The 21,402-nt window shown below is 37.3% G+C and overlaps 2 protein-coding genes across 2 annotated transcripts; both read left to right on the top strand.

Moving 5' to 3' along the window:
- The first annotated feature begins 316 nt into the window (after window positions 1-316).
- noto (notochord homeobox) lies at window positions 317-1,299 on the top strand. The gene is made up of 3 exons (XM_054614652.1): window positions 317-680; window positions 799-986; window positions 1,099-1,299. The coding sequence occupies exons 1-3, from the start codon at window positions 317-319 to the stop codon at window positions 1,297-1,299; spliced, it is 753 nt and encodes a 250-aa protein (XP_054470627.1).
- Window positions 1,300-13,285: 11,986 nt separating this feature from the next.
- On the top strand, window positions 13,286-20,070 carry emx1 (empty spiracles homeobox 1). The gene is made up of 3 exons (XM_054614456.1): window positions 13,286-13,613; window positions 15,972-16,156; window positions 19,078-20,070. The coding sequence occupies exons 1-3, from the start codon at window positions 13,286-13,288 to the stop codon at window positions 19,243-19,245; spliced, it is 681 nt and encodes a 226-aa protein (XP_054470431.1). The 3' UTR covers window positions 19,246-20,070.
- Window positions 20,071-21,402: the final 1,332 nt, after the last annotated feature.

The raw sequence follows: 21,402 nt of genomic DNA, 5'->3' as shown, positions 1-21,402 counted from the left end.
CCCCCTGCTGCCCCCACCACTCTTCAAAAGCCTTGTCATTCAAAGGGTTAGGATGTTTGACAATCCCAGCTTGTACTACTCCACCAATTAATTGGATACGTTGTCGGGATGTTCGTTTCTCTCATCTGCTACTTAGAAAGACAAAGGGCCGGTGGGGGGGGCTGTTGACACCTCTGTGTCCGGCAGGAGTATAAAAGAGGAGCCTCTGCAGGAGGAGCAGCATCCACTCTCCTGCTGCACCCGGAGGAACTGTGTCTTCTGCAAAGACTCCAACATCTTACTTTCACTTATTTTTAAACATATATCATCTGTCAGAATGCAGGTGCCAAACAAACCAATGGGAGCTTATGGATACTCCGTGCGTAATTACGCACCGGCATCGCCATACCCGCAGTACCAGGGGAGCCACTGCGCCTCCATTATGAAGCCTCCCAGTGGGAAATCTTTCACCATCGATGCTTTGCTCGCCAAGCCGGAGGTACCAACCAGCTGCAGGGGGAGTCCCACTCCATGTGGAGAGAAATACCAACCAGGACTCCCACTTATGCCTCTCTCAGGCTTACCTATGTCTGCAGCACCTTATGTCTACTCTCCAAACATGATGCACTCTGGATACTCAGTCTACTGCTGCCCACCTTTCACCTACCAGACTTCATGTCGTGGAGCATTTTACGCACAAGGTAAATAGAGTTTTTCCTTCACAATAACTTGAACTATCAGAGTGGGATCTAAATGTGAACATGGAACTGTGTGTAAACGTGACAGTGTGATTGAATGCATCATCTTGTTTCTTTGCAGCTACCATGTCCAAGGTGAACGCAGGGCTGCACTCCTTCAAAACTAAAGGTGGGAAGTCCAAAAGGATGCGCACCAGCTTCACCAGCGAGCAGCTCTCCCGGCTGGAGAAGGAGTTTGCTCGGCAGCAGTACATGGTGGGGTCCGAGCGGTTCCTCCTGGCTTCAGCCCTGCAGCTCACTGAAGCTCAGGTAAGAAACGGAAACCAACTTGAATTTGAGTGTAGCCTCAGAAACATATTGTATTTAAACTCGTCTCTTTCTGCAATGTTTCTTAACATACATGTTTTCTTTCTCTCTCCAGGTCAAAGTCTGGTTCCAGAACCGACGCATCAAGTGGCGCAAACAGAGTCTGGAGCAGCAGCAGGCCAAGCTGGCCAAACTGGGCCTGGCCGCTCCACTAAAGAGTCCTGGATCTCAAGGCCACGGGGATGAAGGAGATGAGGATGAGGAGTTCTCTGACCTGGACGTGGACGTGTCTGATGACTCTGCTGAGCACTGTTGAGCCCTGTTGAACACCTGTGGACTGTTTGAGACTTTTTGTACATACTGCTGAGAAAGGAGGCCTGTGTCTCCAACTACGGATATTTAATAGATGTATAGTTATATATTTAAATGTTGTTGCTCTTTGATACGCTCACTTCACCTGTTCAGTTTTTGTACTTTTTAATGACAAATTCAGAAATATATTTTATGAAATTAACTCCGACGTTGTCTTGTTTGTTCATTCTTAAGTGTGAGAGGTCAAAGGTCACATTTTGTTTTGCAAGAAATCAGAAATCCTAATTTATTATTTGCACATGTGAAACAGCTGAGCTAAGGGGACATTTTAAAAACCCTGACATCCATTTTTTTCCCAATCAGCTTCTGCTGAGACGAGACATTTTATATTAAAACACAATATTCTACAGAAGTTGGAATAGTTTCACATATTTCACATAAGAGGTTTCTGTTTTTCTCTGTGCTCTTGTTACTGGTTTCACTGGTTTCACTGGGCTCAGCTGGGTAAATGAAACCATGCACTTCTGTCCACCAATCAGGATTGAGCAACAAAACAGTTCTGGGTTTGTTTAGCAACCATCAAAACAAATCAAATCCCTGGGGCAGATTAACTCAGTTTTTAAATGTTAAACTTTTAATTCATTAAATCTAAAAATGCGCTTTTTCAAATTTTAAATCTGACTGCGGCTCATTTAGTCTTATTTCACCTCAATTTAGTGCTTTAATGTTTAGGAAACATGCTCAAATAAGAAGATCTGAAACCTGGATTTGAGGGGCTTTGAAAAAAATATTAGAGACCAATGCTCATAGTTTCAATAGCTGATGATGTAAGGCTGATTTTAACCAACTATACATTTACATTCCAAGAGCACGTGAGCAATTTTATCAGGAGAGCAGTTTAATTGTTAAAGTAAACCAAAAGCATGAGCTGTGATAAGATTCTGCTCACTAAAGAATCGGAGGAGAACTTCATTTAAACGATAATAACTGTCATAGTTAACGTGACGGTTTATAAATCTGCACGTGCGTCAGAAACTGATTAACCCCGAGAGAGAAACCCGTTCTCCTCTCTAATGTATCCCAATCAAACCGTCATCCTGCCCTTTGACCTCCTCTTATTGCTCCTCTCGTCCCACTCTGCCCCCGGTTCGTAAAGACACGGTGAGGCATTTCCTCCCCGGTTTGATCTAAGTTGGAGTCTGGGACGGACTCGGGTTCCCCTCTGGTTTGAGCTAAGCAAATAAATAACCAGCTCGGGGATTATGTGAGGATATCTGTAACCCGGGGTGGTAGGGGTCAGTCTGTCTCGGGGCTGGAGAGCTGGCTCTCACTGGTTAATCTGTTTAAACGGTCACTACGCCTGTTCCCACTGCCTCTCAACAGACGGGGCTCACACATGCCCTCCCAAACCCCCGGCAGGTGTCCTGTCTCCGCTCCATTCAGACTCCTTGTCCTTTCCCTTCCAGGTGGAAAAGGGACTCAGGCTGTCTGCTGAGGCCGGCCTGGCAGACATGAGGGATGAAACACGAGGGAGGACAGCGTGCAGAAAGGATTGGGATGTAGCAAATGAGTCCATCAGAGCAGCTAATTGCGCTGGTCGACCTGAAAGTCCCGTCCTGTGGAGAACTCCGTCACATTAAACAAAGACATCTGAGCTCTGGGTCCATCTCTGTAATCCTCACAGCTGTTTCACAATAAGTTAGTACGTGAGTTACTTTGTGTTTAGAAATGAACCATCGCTGACTTTTGGCTTCCAGCAAACTACTTTACTAAGCGCGTAGATTTAAGATATAGATTTAGATATCCGTCTCATATCCACTGTCCTTTGACAATAGAGTGCTGCATGGATGACTTTAATTTGTAGGCCAACCCTGGCGGTTAGCATCGCCCTGGTTCTTTTGTCAAAAAAACAATGCATTATTTTAGAAAAACAATCTCTGACGTTTTGTTCAGAAAGTTCATTTTCACAGATGAACTCCACTTTTATGATTTTTGACAACCTCATCTCTCATCTTCACCATAACATTAGGCCAGTTAGCTAAAAGCTAAGTGTGAATATATTAATAACGAGGCTGTAAAGTCAGACAAGTCAGCGTGATGATGTCTCGTCGTCTCCTTTAGGCAATTGTTAACAACCGCCTTTTATAAAGACACGTTAAAGGTTCAAAATTAACAGGAATCTACCAAAAAAAACATTTAAAAAAAAAACCCTGACTTCAAGATGAATGCTGACTCATTCCTGGGTTTTAGGATTCATTCCTGCAGCACTCTATGCTAGACCAATTTAAAATAATTCACAGAAACTTAAAGTGCATAAACATTATTATAAATATCGACATTCTATAATCAACTAGCCTCAGTAACAGTTGGGTTTTGAACATATCCACCTATCAAATAAAGTAATAAGCTATAAGTGACTAGTGGAAATGGAGGACCAATCAATACTCCAGATGCCCGAAACACACAGGCCACTGTGTTGCTAGCTTTCACTTTGAATAAATCCTATAATTTGAGTTTCTGTCATGCTTATCATGTTTGTTTCTCAGGATTCAGCACTCATCTACATCAGTGGCTCACAACCCTGTGATGCCTTGGCTCAGATATAACGGCCTTTAGTGTGGACATGAGTTGTGAGCAGTTCAACCAAAACCAACAATGAAAGCATTCTTTCACCTTTGGTTTACACAAAGTTAGTTCTTTCTTTTGTCTTATTTAGTGACCTGTTAAGACACTTATCTTAGGACACCTTTACCATATCAAAATGACTATGCCATAGAAGTGTTTAACTTTGTATAAATAAAAAAAATTGAAAGCACTAACGATAGAATTGAAACGAATCGATTCCTGATTCCGGCCCTTTTAACAATCAGCCTATAAGCACATACACAATTACTTTTTTTACATATTTTATATATCTGTTACACAGTGTGGCAAAGAAACTCCATACGCTTCTTTTCTCTGTTTCACTGTTTCTGTATTTACTGCTCTCTCAGTATACTGTATATGACAGAGTGTAGCATGTTGTTGCTGAATCTACCTCCTCACCTTTCTTTTGCTCTATTTCATGAATGCAGTTATTTCCTGTGCAGAATGTGTTTCTCCTGTAACCAGCTGGGCACAAATCCCCTCTATCAAAAACCAAGTTACAAGAAAATCAGATCGGAAATTGAGCAGAAAGATGAAGTACTTTTCCAGTAATGCGTTACATTCTGAACTAATAGCGTCTTGTATCGTCGGTGTACATTGGACACGTTCGCAGGCCTCTTCTATGTAAACACATCAAAGACATGAGAGACAAATGTAACCCCAGCACGCCACAAACGCATGCAGCAGAGTAGCCGTGAGAGGGAGAAGGCGGCTGGTGACAGTATCAAAGAGAGAAGTTTAATAAACGCTAACAGAGCTGATCTCTTTCTCTGGTCCGCCCCCACCCCCACCCCCGCCCGGCTGAAGGAGCAGAATTTGTGTAAAAACCCCAGAGAGCCGTTTCTGATGTGATCAACTCCCCCTCCTCTCCGCCGTCTCCACAGCCCAACGTAATCCCATTGAGGGGAAGAAAGAAGCAGTCAGAGGCCTGGGAAAGCCTTGGGATGGGTGTGTGTGTGTGTGTGTGTGTGTGTGTGTGTGTGTGTGGGGGGGGGGGGGCGTCCCAATTAGCACAGGGCACCTTAACGGCTGGAAACAAGCCAACGCTGGCTGGGTTTCTTAAGACTCTCGACGCTGAAGCTGCTTATGAAAGGAAACTGTTACATCTTCATTGGCCTCTTGACTTGTTGCTTTTATTGCTTCGGCTACAGTTTGTCTTGGTGACGGAGACTAAAGGTATTTCATGTTCATCCGCACTATCAGAATACATTGTGTCTTTACTAGGTCATACTGCATTTTCTAGAGCTGAAGCAATTAGATGAGGGCCGAAAACATTGTGATGACTGGATTAATTGATTCTCTGAGAGAAAAGACGACACAAATGCCGGTTTCAGCCTCTTGAATGTGAGGATTTCAAGCTCTTCTTTGAACAATATGATGTTCATTTGAATACAATTCAGATCAGAAGTGTCGGTCGAACAAAACTATCCATTTGAAGACGTCACCTTGGCACCTTGGGACATTGTGAAAGGCCTTTTTCATAGTTTACTGGCTTTTTACAAATCATAGAATTTGCCAGATTCATTAATTATGGGAAATAATTCAGTTGCAGCCAAAGTATTTTCAATGATGTTGTTTCATAACTGTTGTATGAAGATACGTTGAGTACACTTAAACCATCCTGATAACCTCATAAACAGTGCAGAATACAAACAGCCTTAATAATGTACTATTGTAATGTAATGATAATGTTATTTTCATGATTGAATTGTCCAATTATAATGTCCCCAATATCATTTCCCAGAATCTACAGTGACACATTCAAACTGCTTCTCTTGTCTGACCAACAGTTGAAAACCCAAAGATGTTCAGTTTATTATTATATGATAAAGTAACTCAACAAATCCTCATATCTGAGAATGTTTGCCATTTGTTCTTGAAAAAATAACTAAATAGTTTCAGCTCTAAACAAATGAGAACGTTTTTAGTTTTTCTGAATGAAAGATATATTCCTTGAATACTAAAGATAGACGAGAACGTGTTTAGCTCTTTATCAGTAAGTCTTAATATCATTATTAGCATTAATTATTTCTTTCTGCCTTTCAAATACCTTTAAAAACATTTCTCCTCCCTAGATTTAAATGACCTTGGTCACATGACTCCTGTGAGAAGGTGTGAAAGTTCTCATGGAGAGCAATAACCTGCAGCTCCAATAGGAGAGTGCACTTCATTTGAATAAGGCGCGTTTTAGGGCAGGGGATTGTAAAAGAAAAACAGAAAAAAAATCCTTCTTTACATTTTATTTGCCCTCTACTCCATCTAATAGTCATTAGCTTTCATTACAAGCCTTTGAAGTGGAGGCCGTCCTTTGTGTGGAGGTGAAAGGGCCGCTGACCGCAGAGCTCCTCAGCATCATGTGGACTCGTTTTCTCCCAGGAAACAAGTTCCTGTTCACATCGACAGAGAACCCCATGAGGAGAACATAAAGGCCGGAGAGAACCAGGGGAACCAGGGGAACCAGGGAACCAGGAGAACCAGGAGAACCAGGGGAACCAGGGGAACCAGGGAACCAGGGGTCTCCAAACGCGTCATGGATCCACCGTGCGTCTTTTACGCACACCAACACATGGATACAATAGAAAAACGAAAGTGTTGCATAGGATCTCTATTATATTTCAGCACAAAAGTCTCTCTTTGATACTTATATCTGCTTATCAATGATAATAAATCCTAAAAAATCCTAAGAAATCGCTGCAATATTCATTCCAGGAGCCTGTTAATGTCTTAAAGCACATTTGTGATATTGTAATCATATTATTTGTGATATTGTAATCATATTATTTGTGATATTGTAATCATATTATTTGTGATATTGTAATCATATTATTTGTGATATTGGAATCATATTATTTGTGATATTGTAATCATATTATTTGTGATATTGTAATCATATTATTTGTGATATTGGAATCATATTATTTGTGATATTGTAATCATATTATTTGTGATATTGTAATCATATTATTTGTGATATTGGAATCATATTATTTGTGATATTGTAATCATATTATTTATCATATAGCAATGACACAATGTTCCTGTACTCATATGTTAGACTCTGGAGGTTATTTTGCTGCAGAAGTTCTAACATGTGCATTCTTTACTTTATCATAAAGGCTCAGGTTAATTAATAGTTCATTGTCATAAGTTTAAATAATCTTGCATCCAGATATAAAAGCCTTCTCTCCATATGAAGGCCGTGTTGAGGGGGTGTTTGTTCATGCTGAGCAGGCTGCAGGGTGGAGCAGCAGTGTGGAGCAGCAGTGTGGAGCAGCAGGCCCACTGGCCCAGGACAGGTGGCTGAACGACGCCACTTCTCGTACAGGTGGCACAAACGCAGCCACATGCTACTTCTCCCATCTCGTTATAACGGGGTGAAAATTTCCAAGTATTTAAGTGGGACAGATTAGCTGAACACACAAAGCTAATGCGAAACAAAATGGCCAATTAGTTTATTAATGAACGAGGGAGAGGTGAGAGGGAAACCCAGAGCCTCAGCTGGTTCCCTCTTCATCATGGAGGAGGAAGAGGAGGAAGAGGAGGAGGCCTGAAGATGATCTGAGGCCAGAGTTTAATAGTGTGATAATCATGCCAGCCATACATCAAATACAATAATGAAGGAGTTTATTTTATAATAAAGGAATGAGTAGAATTTAATCATGATTTAAATGATTATTTTTCAGCAGTTTTCTTCATTATTTCTATTTTCTGAAAAGCTTAATTTGTGTATTTGGTTCTGCTGAAGTCTTTCATTTTCTTCTGATCCTCTTCTGACTGAATAAAAACAGAGGTGATGATATTTGGTCTCTGTTTGACATTACTGACCACTGAAACGTCATTATCAGCATATTGTGATGTCCATTAAATCCAAATACTACTTTTGCAAACTACTTATTGTTGAATCTTACCAGCTACAGGTGAGCACACCTTTCTGTAACTTTGCAAGCTCAGTGTTCTGGCAGTTTTGGTTTATTTTTTTAGGGTTTAAGGTTGAGTTGTTCCCAAAAAGTTCACATGGGGCCTTTTACAATATACATAATGTTCATTAATGAGTCTTGTATTAACGTCTAAAGTTTTAAACTTAAGTCTAATCAGGGTAATATTCCTCATGTTCCACTGTAACAGCTGGGAGAGGAACCTCTGGGAACTGGAACTAAACTGAAAACCCACAGAGGTCAAAGTTGACCTCTGAAGGAAACCTTTAATCCTATAAACATGCTCTGACTTCCTTAAACCACTGGAGGGCAGCATCGGTCTAAAAACACCAACAACACCACCACCACCACCACCACCACCACCACTGTGAACTGGGTTTGGTAGACTGGTGAGTGATCTCCCAACTCTTTGGAACTAAAGTGACAGACAGTTAATGGAGCAAAATATATCAATTTTCTACAAAAAAAATGCCCTAATTGAAAGGTTTTATTTAGTCAAAGGCATCTAAGTTAGACTTTTAAGGTAAAAGTGTCAAGTTAAGTGTCAAGTGTCAGGTTTTAATGAACTTTATCACAGTTTATTACGAGTTTTCTATGAGATTATAAACATTTCTAAACATAATTATACGTATAACTCTGGTAACACAGATCTACAACTTACAGAGAGAACAGTACGGTTAAAATTCACTTTTACTATAACTATGTTACTGCAATTTTCTTGAGTGCATTAGCAAAAAACATATTTTTCTCAATCCTGAATAATCAGTTAAGACACCATAAGAAGAGCATCTTGTTTTGGCCACTAGAGGGCAGCACTTATATTACAATTGAGCCATCTGTCTGCATAGTGGCTCTTCCTCTTTGTCCCTCTATTTCCAATAAAAAACAACTTTGTGGATATTTGAAACAGATAATTAACCAGTAGAACGAATATATTATAAAATATATTAATATAAAGATATATAGTTTTATGTGCCATGTTTTGACAATGGTGTGATTGAAGAGTTATATTGATTAGAGGAAACTTTAATGACGTTTTAAGACTTTTTTTTTTACAATAGATGTTGGTTTATTGAGCTCAGGTCAAAGTCATTTGTAACTTTTGTATGTTACACTTTTTATATTTTTTTAAAGTTGTTGAAAGAGTCAGCAGAAATCTATTCTTGACACAGGGCAGTATCGACAGAGTGGATAATCCTGGTATAATAAAGGTCATTCAAATTTTAGAATTTGCATATAAATGTGTTTGTGTGTTTTTTTACATGCAAGTACCATAAATGTGTGTCTGTGTGCCAAAGTTCTCAGTCAGATTACTTTACATTAAGCTTTTAAATGATAGTTGTTGGATTAAAACCATATTTCTTTCTATTGTTCACCACATAATAGAAAGTGGTGGTTCAGTGTCTCTCCCTGACTACATCTCCCACAATGATAAGAAACAATCTTTGTGAATTTACAGTTTTAAACTCGTCTATCACATAACAATCGTGGCACTTTGCTTCACTGTTGAACACCTAAAACAAACTTAAAGCTCAAACCCAGCCCTTCTCTTCATGTCTTTGATGTTAATTATTCTCTCTCTCTGTTTACTTTATTGGCCAATGTGTAACATGCTACAACTTCTGTAGTAATCCCATAATTAATATATAATCTGAACACATTATGACAAAGGATATGAAATAAGGATGAAGGTCTCAGCACGACACTAGTAGTCACACATGCACTAAAATGTTAAACTAAACTGGAGGAATTTCCCTGTAAAACGTATTTCCTCTGAGGTTTCCCATCACAGGTAGACCGCCCTGCTTTGTTTCTGTTAATGCGGAGCGATCTGAGCATCTATTAACCAGCAGTGATCCGGCTCAGTGCTCACAAGGCCCTCAGGGGGTCTGCAACAAGTCCCTGCTGGAGCACTGTAAAGAAGCTTTAAGTATACAATAAATAGACATGTTTATTATATGAGAGTTGTTTTTAACAGTATTCATATATTCTTAATAATTATGGTCACTGAAGGATTTATAATGTGACCAATACAGTTATAATAGTTTCTGTCTGTATGTATAATATTTCAGTTACTGTGGATTCTTTACTGTTTTTTTATTGCTCATTTGCTTATTTATAATACTTTATAATACTATCCTCTATGCTGCTGCAATCCTGTAAATGTCCCTAATGGACTAATGAAGGATTATCTTCTTTTATAACAGGATTATCTTATTTTATAACAGTTATAATAGTTTCTGTCTGTATATATAATATTTCAGTTACTGTGGATTCTTTACTGGTTTTTTTTTATTGCTCATTTGTTTATTTATAATACTTATTTTGTCTCTTGTTTGCACTATCCTCTCTGCTGCTGTGATCCTAATAAATGATTATCTTATCTTATCTTATGACATGTAACCAAACACAATTATTTCAAATATAAAATGTAGATTAAATGAGTATATTTGCAAAATATCTACATGCAACAGTTATTTTTTTATGTGTAACATTTTCAATTCGGTATCATAATCGACATAAAGAAGCATTTTTTTTTTATTATGAATGATTCACAGGCCGGTTATATTCAACTAATAATAGAACATATTTCCAGTGAAAAGTATGGAGGAGTTCATGGCTTCACCCAGTAGATAAATACAGATTCATATCAGCCATACAAACACAAACTCTGGAGCTTTTCCCCAGAACAACCCGCCGTCTTTAGGAGCCTTTAGCTCTAAACACCTAATCAACAACTTGTTTAACTCATCATTTCCATCGGTAATGATTTTCTAATGCAACCTCCGAACAAACGAGCGTATTAAGAGGAGAATGATTAACCTGGTTAGTGCACCGTGGAGGAGGAGGAGGAGGAAGAGAGCCTCCTCCTCCTCCTCCTCCTCCTCCTCCTCCTCCTCCTCACTGCCGAGGTCTCTGCAACAACAGCAGAGATGTGATGTTCATGTGTAAAGCTGAAAACAACTGAAACTCATCTCAAAACAACACAAGTATGCCAACAATTATTATCTTTTCTTAAATGAATGCATTAGAAAAGCCTAAAAGGAAAGTTTTCTTTTCCTTCATTTTACTCCAAAAGTATAATCTGAATATCATATTTTAAATAATGTAGCAATTAAGTGGATAAAATGAACAATGGAGGCATATTATAGAACATTATTACTAATTTTAAGCATTGGTATTTTTATTATTATTATTATTTATATTATTTATTATTCTATCTTTATTTTGTTTCTATCTTTATTTTGTTGTATAGTATGTGTATTTATTGTCTGTGTAGTTGTATAGTATGTGTATTTATTGTCTGTGTAGTTGTATAGTATGTGTATTTATTGTCTGTGTAGTTGTATAGTATTTATTGTCTGTGTAGTTGTATAGTATGTATGTATTTATTGTCTGTGTAGTTGTATAGTATGTGTATTTATTGTCTGTGTAGTTGTATAGTATGTGTATTTATTGTCTGTGTAGTTGTATAGTATGTGTATTTATTGTCTGTGTAGTTGTATAGTATGTGTATTTATTGTCTGTGTAGTTGTATAGTATGTGTATTTATTGTCTGTGTAGTTGTATAGTATGTGTATTTATTGTCTGTGTAGTTGTATAGTATGTGTATTTATTGTCTGTGTAGTTGTATAGTATGTGTATTTATTGTCTGTGTAGTTGTATAGTATGTGTATTTATTGTCTGTGTAGTTGTATAGTATGTGTATTTATTGTCTGTGTAGTTGAGCTGCTGCAACACTTGAATTTCCCCCATGGGGATCAATAAAGGAATATAATAATTATTTTTTCATTATTATATTGAAGGTCATTCATAGCATCAGCTTCTTTATTAATTGAAATATTATTTTGTATTGTGTTCGTTGTTGTCTTTATTTTGAAACAGACCACGTTCAACATGTTGCATAATGCAAACACTGCAAGCAAAAAATAAAATGACAAATGAATCATTACAAAGGATTAAATAAAGGTGACCAAATATGCTCTATGATAAGAAAATATAAAGAAATTCTTTGCTTGTTGATGCATGAAGATTAAAGATATATTTCAGTTTGCACTTCTACCTGCATGTGAATGTGGTTGAGCAGACATGTTGTTCTGCACCATCATCAATGACTAATCCCGCTGAGTTAGGACTGTGAACTAGTGGAACAACGTGAAGTATCTGACCTTTGCGACCTGTCAACGCTTCTTCCACATAGAAAGGCCACGTTGAGCACAGATTTAACACTATGATGAGAGTTCAAACACGTCTAAACGTTATTATAACAACTAAAACCATTAAAAAACACCAGTCAGTGGTTTACATTTGGGAGCAGTTTGTTTGAGTGTATCATGAACCAATCAGTAACTGTTTATGAATTCTTTATGGACTGGAAGAGTCAAAAGCATTTCCATTCAGTGTTGTTTTTCCCATCCATCCAAAGATGCACTTTATGGTAAACATCTTGTAAACAAGCTTTGTAAAAGTGTTTCAATTCAAACCAGATTTCTTTTTAGTTTAGGAGGTATGATTTAAATGTTGTTTCATATTTATTCTCATTATTATCTACCCCAAGATCTTCCTTGTTGCCAGTGTTTAATGAAAAAACCACTAATGTAAAAAAAAAAAAAAAAAAAGAAGGAATTTGACAAATTGTATTTCTGGTAAATGTTATTATTATGGCAATATTATTATTATATTATCTTTATTATAAGGCTATTAACTGAGTTTATCTGAAACACAGGTAAACTCATGTTGATTATTTGTTAAATGAAACCAATACTGCAGGAATATTTCCAGTTCAGCCGAATTTTTCTGTGTTAATTTTTCTTTTTCTGTGTTAATGAAATCTTAAGTAAAGAGGTAAAAAATGAAACACCAAAGTATGGTTTACATTGTGTACTACCTTGTCATTTGCAAGTGCCTTCATCATTTCAAGTGTTGATTGTAGAAATAAATGTTATGTGCTGGAGAGAGACAACAAGTGGACCTTTCTCCTCTCCTCCATCTCCTCCATCATGTCCCTGAAGGAAAACCTGAGATATTAAGGTTCTGAACAGGACACACAATGAGCCATTAATTGGAGCCACACATGTTTTCTCAGCGTGTCTCTGTAACCAAGCTGCCCGGTGCTGTGTGATCTCTGAAGCAGGCACTTGAGGAGACCTATTGGCAGATGCTCTGGTCCAATCAGCTGCCTCCATTCACCGCATTGAAGTGAGCTGGAGGCGCGTTTGGTGCGCACTTGTGCACAGAAACCCTCTCTGAGACACAGACTGCATGGATCCGGGACATGTGCAGCATTGTTGAGTTTTGCAGCATGGTCATGGTGCATCTCTGAGAGGGAAGGTTGTTGGGTTTTTTTCCAAGAAAAGGAGGACAGGGAGGAGGTTTTTGGTTTTGGGTTCCCATTTCTGCAAAGAGAAGATGTTTTCTTCTGCAGGTAAGCGTTGCTTCACCATAGAGTCCCTGGTGGCCAAAGAGAACCCTCTGGTGGAGGATCCCATCAGGCCGACGGCTCTGAGTTACTCCAACCCGGCCACGGATGCCTTAATGAACACTTACCAGGCTCCTCAGGCCAGGAGCCTCTACCAGGGCCCGGACCTGGTGTTCCCGGAGACCCACCCGTCCCTCACGGTGGCTCCTCACCAGCACCACCTCCAGCACCAGCACTTCTTTGCACCGCAGCACCGAGACCCTCTCAACTTCTACCCCTGGGTCCTGCGGAACCGGTTTTTCGGGCACAGATTTCAAGGTAGGCCTCAGTGGAGTGGTGGCCATGCTCAGAAGATTTCTGTATTTACCTGTACATTATAATCCAATATAAACTGCCTGAATAATCAGAATAAATGCTGATTTAATTATTCATATAATGGTTGAAAAACAAAGGTTTGCATGATTCAAAAAGACATTTAGTGTGCTTAAATGTTGTGATGGAATGATATATATACTTGTACATTATAATCCAATATAAACTGTTTTCATGTTTGGAATAATGTATGCCTGAATAATCAGAATAAATGCTGATTTAATTATTAAATAATTAAATCAGTACTGGACCTGGTAGACGTAAATAATAATAATAATAATAATAATAATAATAATAATAATAATAATAACATAAATAATAATAATAATAATATAAATAATAATAACAATGGTTGAAAAACAAAGGTTTGCATGATTCAAAAATACATTTAGTGTGCTTAAATGTTGTGATGAATAAGAATAAATGCTGATTTAATTATTAAATAATTAAATCAGTACTGGACCTGGTAGACGTAATAATAATAATAATAATAATAACAATAACATAAATAATAATAATATAATAATAATATAATAATAATAATATAAATAATAATAATAACAATGGTTGAAAAACAAAGGTTTGCATGATTCAAAAAGACATTTAGTGTGCTTAAATGATATATATATATATATTGTACCTGGCTGTGGACAGTGGACGTATTTCTCAGTGTAACACTGGATGCAGCAGCATGTCGGTCTCCTCTCATTGCCTGCAGCTCTGCTCTCACAAAGCTTCAGCCGGGAGAAGATAAGCTCTGATGGAGATTTATTTATTATTTTATTTTTTTTCAATACAAGAAAACTCGCCTTAGGTTAGGCAGCCAGGCTGTAGAGACACAATTGATAAAACCCAGGATAATAATTTAAATATAATGAAAATTGAAAGGTAAAATCCTGCCAGGCCTGCAGTGATTCATGTACCAGACAAATCAATTATTACCCAATAAAAGCATCTTTATTAATATAATTTACCTTTATATTGTATGAGGCTATTTTTATTTCACATCGCTTTTTATGGCATACAGGTCGGGACAAAATATATATATTGTACAATGAAGAAAGAATGATGCAAATTCATAAAGTGCCCATAATTTATAACAATAACTTATATAGCCTTTTTCCACACTGGCAATATGATTTAAACACAACACAGGCTAAATTATTAGTATTTCTCATAATGACCTCTGTTTGGACATATTTGGGATACAAGAGCACACAAAAAAATATATATATAATAATTAGTATATAATGAAAACATTAAAATAAAAGTTAGATATCAACAGACAACAAAAACTCCTTTGTTATATTCCGAAATTAGTTTTTTTTACCTTAAAATTATTACACCTGCCTAACAAAATGGCTATCACGTTGAAAGCTAATTTAGTTGTCAGTTCATTAACCACAATAATCATAACAATTATCACAATGTAAAATGTTATCTAATTTGCAGTATTTTTTTGTCAAATTAATTAAATTAGTAGAATATAATTGTGTATCGTATATTATTTCTGTGATATTTTGTTTGTTATACAAGTATAAAAACTAGAACCGAGTTGTGAGTCATTTAAGTTCAGTCGTTTATAAAAACTACAACAAACAAAAACTGTAACTGTAGTTATTAGCTCTACATAATGTTTTTATTAGGCTTATTTAGCATTTGTAACTATTTTTCAAAGGTTCTCTGTCTCCATATGTCCAAGTGAGTTTATATGCATTTAAGAACTTATTTAAAATGCATTATTTAATACACAAAATAAAGAAGTAAAAAAGGAACTTTTGATGAAAACCATAATAGTCGCTTTGTTAAAACCACTAATGTAAAAAAAAGAAGAAAAGGAATTTGACAAATTGTATTTCTGGTAAATGTTATTATTATGGCAATATTATTATTATATTATCTTTATTATAAGGCTATTAACTACTACATCTACAACTAGGCTATATGTACTGGACCTGGTAGACATAATAATAATAATAATAATAATAATAATAATAATAATAATAATAATAATAATAATATAATAATATTAATAATAATAATATAAATAATAATAATAATAATAATAATAATAATAATAATAATAATATTAATAATACTAATGATGTATTTATAATTAGATTTAAAGGTTTTCTTGCCCTCTGACGACCACAGCACCAGTCACATGTTTCTGATGGTCTCAGGTGTCCACACACCTGTAGATAATAGATAATAGATAATAGATAATAGATAATAGATAATAGATAATAGATAATAGATCATAACTTACCTGTCAGACCTCAGCTCACGGCCCTGTTGTTCCAGGTGCCGACGTGTCCCAGGACAGCCTGCTCCTCCACGGGCCCTTCGCCAGGAAGCCCAAACGCATCCGGACGGCCTTCTCCCCGTCGCAGCTCCTCCGCCTGGAGAGGGCCTTCGAGAAGAACCACTACGTGGTGGGAGCCGAGAGGAAGCAGCTGGCCAACAGCCTGAGCTTATCCGAAACACAGGTAGACAACCATAAGAACTCATTTAATCTGTCTGATACACAGAATAAAGAAATGTTATTATTATGGCAATATTATTATTATATTATCTTTATTATAAGGCTATTAACTGAGTTTATCTGAAACACAGGTAGACAATCCTAAAGAACTTATTTAATCTGTCTAATACACAAAATAAAGAAATGTTATTATTATGGCAATATTATTATATTATCTTTATTATGAGGCTATTAACTTTTATCTGAAACACAGGTGAAAACTTTCTGGTAAATGTTATTATTATGGCAATATTATTATTATATTATTATAAGGCTATTAACTGAGTTTATCTGAAACACAGGTAAACAATACTTTAAGAACTTATTTAATCTGTCTAATACACAAAATAAAGAAGGAAAAAAGGAACTTTTGATGAAAAATTATAGTATTAAAACCACTAATGTAAAAAAAATGACAAATTGTATTTCTGGTAAATGTCATTATTATGGCAATGTTATTATTATATTATCTTTATTATAAGGCTATTAACTGAGTTTATCTGAAACACAGGTAAACAATCATTTAAGAACTTATTTAAAATGCATTATTTTGCAGTTTGTCTAATACACAAAATAAAGAAGTAAAAAAGGAACTTTTGATGAAAAGCATTATAGTTGCTTTGTTAAAACCACTAATGTAAATAATTTGACAAATTGTATTTCTGGTAAATGTCATTATTATGGCAATATTATTATTATATTATCTTTATTATAAGGCTATTAACTGAGTTTATCTGAAACACAGGTAAACTCATGTTGATTATTTGTTAAATGAAACCAATACTGCAGGAATATTTCCAGTTCAGCCGAATTTTCTGTGTTAATTTTTCTTTTTCTGTGTTAATGAAATCTTAAGTAAAGAGGTAAAAAATGAAACACCAAAGTATGGTTTACATTGTGTACTACCTTGTCATTTGCAAGTGCCTTCATCATTTCAAGTGTTGATTGTAGAAAGAAATGTTAAATGTAAAATAAACACACATTCAGACTGCTGTATTTATATGTCAAACATATGTTAAATAATTGGTGGGTTATTAAAAATGTATTTCGAATATTTTATGTTTAGGATAAATAAAGAAGAATTATACCCAAACAGTTAAATACAGTGGGAAACAGTGGGAAAGTGAAAATTAACATTTTTAAATAGCCTGTAGTTAATTCCTGATACTGCAAATTAAAACAGTTACAGCCTTATAATCATAACTTTACATTAATTGTATTTAAGTGAATGATTAGAACTGTTAATATCTAGTTTTTTAATAATTTTAAATAATTTTTCAGTGGAGGCACAGTGGTTATAATTATAGGTCAGTTGTTATTTACAAATAAGGAATTATCTAAATGTAGGTTATTAAGTTGCAAAATGTGAGAGTCGACTACAACGTTAATGGCAGAGGAAATGATAAATTAACAGTGTGAAATTATTTTTGCATTGGCTATGGCTGTATTGTATCTTTTTATTGAAATCAAAACTTTTCATTAAATCTGTGCAATCAAATTTAAATAAAAAAATAAATAACATGAAACATGGACGCAGCTTAGTCAGTTAAAGCGTCTCTTAAAAAGGTGTTTAATTCATGCATGCTGCAGGATAAAGGAGTGTAAATGTTATTGATGGTTATGTTTAATGGGTCCACATTATCTGGGTGTCAATTAGGCCTAATAGGCAATAAAAAGAGAGGTTTCCTGAGTCAGCGATATGGATAAATGCTGCTTGCAAGTTTTGTGTCAGTCAATAAGAGGTCTTCAATTAAGCACCAATTGCATTATGCAAATTATAATGACAGTGAACTGAATGTTAAGTATCTAGATCTGTTCTGAAAGTCGCTGCCTCCTCGATGACCACGATGAACAAATGAACAAAAACACTCCCAACCAGCTCTTGGGACCAGCACAGTGTACTGTGGCTCTTTTAGTGACAACAATTTCTCGATTTTGTAATTAGCCTGAAGCCGAGAAAGAGTCAAGAATGCTATTTAAAACAATGCATCCTGGTCTGGTATATGTTGCATAGCTCATATTCCAAGGTCATGCTATAGCAACACGTATGTGCATTGATGCCATGCTCAGTTATGAACGCAAAGATAAGATGTTGTTTTGTTTTTAACCCAGAATCATTTTCAGAGAGCATTCTGGGAGCAATTTGCAAACAGGGATGCTGGGGTGAGATGATGCAGGAGGGAACATTCAAAAGCATGGAGTATCAGTTAGGTTGGGAAAAAAAGGCAGATTGAGACTTTGGTTGATTAAATAAACAGAGTTTTAATGTAATGGTAGAAAGTGAAGATAACCAGTAAAGCCTACAGTGGTTTGCAGGGGGTTTATTTAATCACATTTTTTGGGGAAAAAAACACACCTGAAAATAATATTTACATTGTTTTAAACAGAATAAAATAAATGTAGCATGGATTTTTGTATTTTATTTTGATTTGGTGAGTGCCAAACCAACAGACAGACATTTGACTTTATCATAGTAGGAGAATAACAGGTAAAACTGAAATAATTAGTAGACATATGTTTAGGTTTTGAACGTTAAATCAGGAGAGAAAACTCAAAGCATTTGAAGATGTTCAAAGACATGTTTTAGACCAAGTGATTTATAAATGAATTAAGAAAATACTGAGCAGAGATAATGAAAATAATCTTAAATTGCTGTCTCTTTCTAAAAAAAAACCATGAATGCTGGCTCCCTTACATTTTGATTAAAACAACAATTTAGAACTAAAGTCAAAACGACCACCTTGAGAAAGGTCTGCTTCCTATTGTTTGTATTTAAATCAGTGCCTCTCTGAAATGACACTACAGTCTTCCTAACAAAGAGCATCATCATCATCATCATCATCATCATCATCATCATCATTAACCCTTGTTTATTTACCTGTCCAGGTGAAGGTGTGGTTCCAGAACAGGCGGACCAAGTACAAGCGACAGAAGCTGGAGGAGGAGGGACCAGACAGCCAGCAGAAGAAGAAGGGAAACCACCACATCAACAGATGGCGCATGGCCACCAAGCAGCCCAGCTCCGAGGACATAGACGTCACCTCAGAGGACTGAAACCCTCCGACAACGCTGCCCCGAAACCAAGCATCAGAGGACCAACACTATTTATTATGTAATATTATTAAGTATACCTAGAACACATTAGAGGAAGGACTTTAATATGTGATCGCCGCACTTCTCCTCACTGAGGTGCTACACTGGAAAGAAGAAAGAAAACAAGTTATTTAATGACATGCGGATGAGGAGAGATCCGACCAAACGTGAAGAGAAACAACGTCAACCTCCATCATAGTCTGTTTTTTTTTTTAAATATTGTACAGAGGCCATGTTTAAAAGGTTGTTTTCAACAGAAGCTATTTGTTTCATTAAATCTGTTTTTACCACCTGCTTAGGTCATTAACACCTCACCGCTCACTGCACCACCTGCGTACCATGTTAATCGAAATGTCTCCTCAAAGACGAGAAGATGTTGTCGCACCACTTTGACTCCACCCAGTGGGTCGGTTGAACAGGCGGGGGACTGGCCAGAGGAGCAAAAACAGGAAATGAACAATGTGTCAAAGTTTGCAGCATGATTTTTTTTTTTAATTTCCACTTATGACTTGACACCCATTCCGTCGCTCTGCTGTGCTTCCTAAAAGAAGATTTCGGCTCAAAGAAGGAGATTCGCGGCCAGATGTGCATGACTCTGGGACAGACGAGAAGCTGCAGGGACCTCTGGGCTCCGGGGTTAGGAGTTGTGCCACATAAATAAAAGCGAGTTCCCCAGCTTTGTGCTTCAGCGTGGGGTGATAAATGACCTCTCCACTCCTTGAATGTCTGCAGATTTCATGAAGAGCCGTGTGTAGTACAAAACCATATATGAGAACATACTTTTCAAGCCGAATGTGTAATTAAACAGAAGATGTTTTAGAAATAAATAAAAAAAACTATTTCTCTGATGAGAAATGTCAGACTTTTGTGTAGTTCAGGTGTCAATTTGTACATCGCGTCAACCAGTCTGCAGGGGTTTTTCATCACAACCAGCCATTACAGCTGCAGGGTTCACTCATTAGTTTCCTCCTCTGCGGCTGGAGGTGCATGTGCAAATCAGTGTGAAACATGCTGCTGCCGTGTTTGATTGGAAGGAAAAAAAACCTGCAGACGCTGAGGCCTCCATGGCACATTAAAGAGCTCAACCGTCCATGTTCAGGTGCTTTTATGCTTTGAACTACAGCTAAACGATATCCCTACATCCGAAAAGTATAAATATGTCTCATGACACCCCTCTCTTAGGTTGGGAACCCAGAGGTGTCAGGAATGTAGCAGGACAGTTGCACAGGTGTCAGGTGTGTTACCTTTTGGCTGGTATTTCCTCTGAATTCCAGCAGAAGAGGGACACAGCAAGAGATTCCCATCCAGAGGGTGAAACCTCCTCCTATTGTGCGGTGTCTCTTTCACCAAACCGCCTCAGTAATCACCTGTCAAAAGAAACGGAAGGAATCTCCTCCTAATGACCCCGAGGCTTTAGGCTTGAGCCCTGACGTCTGACCCTGACGTCTTGTTTTGTAAGCCAAGAAACAGAGAGACAGCGAGGAACAGGGGGGAGGTAAAATGTAGTCTCACCTTTTTTTTTTTTTTTTCAAACACCTGCAGTAGAAAAAGGGGCCGCTTTGTTTTGGGTTTCCAGGATATCCTATACTCACTGCAGGTGCAAATACACAGTAAAAGAGATTCCCTTTTGTCCAAATAAACAGCATCAAAAGGTAAGAGGTACAGTAGCTCACTCTTTCTTCTTGTCAAGCAGGTGTGCTTAAGGCCCATCACAGCCTCGGTTAGGTAAAAGGTCAGCACGATTAACCAGAGCTGCACCTCTCATTTGTCTGTTAGGAAAACAATTAAGGGGAAACTCACGGCCGTGTCCCTGAACGCTGCGTCTCCCGTCGCCTGAGTCAGCAGAGAGAGGAGAGTTCAGGGATCCACCGCGAAAAACAACAAGAGTCTCTCCTGAGGAGCAGAGTGCTGCGAGGCGGGGGGAGGAGGCGCCGCATCCCTGCTGCCGCTGCCGCAAAGGTGTCAGAGAGCTGAGCTGAAAGACAACCAGCGATTTGATCGTTACTGTTTGATTACCTGTTTTTCTGCGGGATGAGAAAGAAGCCTCCTTATTTTTTTTTTCCACTCAGCTAACTCTACAAATTGCACGTGTTTTTTTTTTATTGTTGGTTATACAAA

The sequence above is a fragment of the Anoplopoma fimbria genome, chromosome 15 (assembly GCF_027596085.1).
Source record: "Anoplopoma fimbria isolate UVic2021 breed Golden Eagle Sablefish chromosome 15, Afim_UVic_2022, whole genome shotgun sequence".
Taxonomy (NCBI): domain Eukaryota; kingdom Metazoa; phylum Chordata; class Actinopteri; order Perciformes; family Anoplopomatidae; genus Anoplopoma; species Anoplopoma fimbria.
Note: the sequence above shows the minus strand (reverse complement) of the source record. Positions and strands in the feature narration are given on the sequence as shown.

Excerpts from the sequence above, each read along its gene's own strand:
- noto (XM_054614652.1), top strand. The coding sequence starts at position 317 with ATGCAGGTGCCAAACAAACCAATGGGAGCTTATGGATACTCCGTGCGT. Across the intron at positions 681-798 it reads TGGAGCATTTTACGCACAAG|CTACCATGTCCAAGGTGAAC; the intron begins GTAAATAGAGTT and ends GTTTCTTTGCAG. Across the intron at positions 987-1,098 it reads TGCAGCTCACTGAAGCTCAG|GTCAAAGTCTGGTTCCAGAA; the intron begins GTAAGAAACGGA and ends TTCTCTCTCCAG.
- emx1 (XM_054614456.1), top strand. The coding sequence starts at position 13,286 with ATGTTTTCTTCTGCAGGTAAGCGTTGCTTCACCATAGAGTCCCTGGTG. Across the intron at positions 13,614-15,971 it reads TTTCGGGCACAGATTTCAAG|GTGCCGACGTGTCCCAGGAC; the intron begins GTAGGCCTCAGT and ends CTGTTGTTCCAG. Across the intron at positions 16,157-19,077 it reads TGAGCTTATCCGAAACACAG|GTGAAGGTGTGGTTCCAGAA; the intron begins GTAGACAACCAT and ends TTACCTGTCCAG.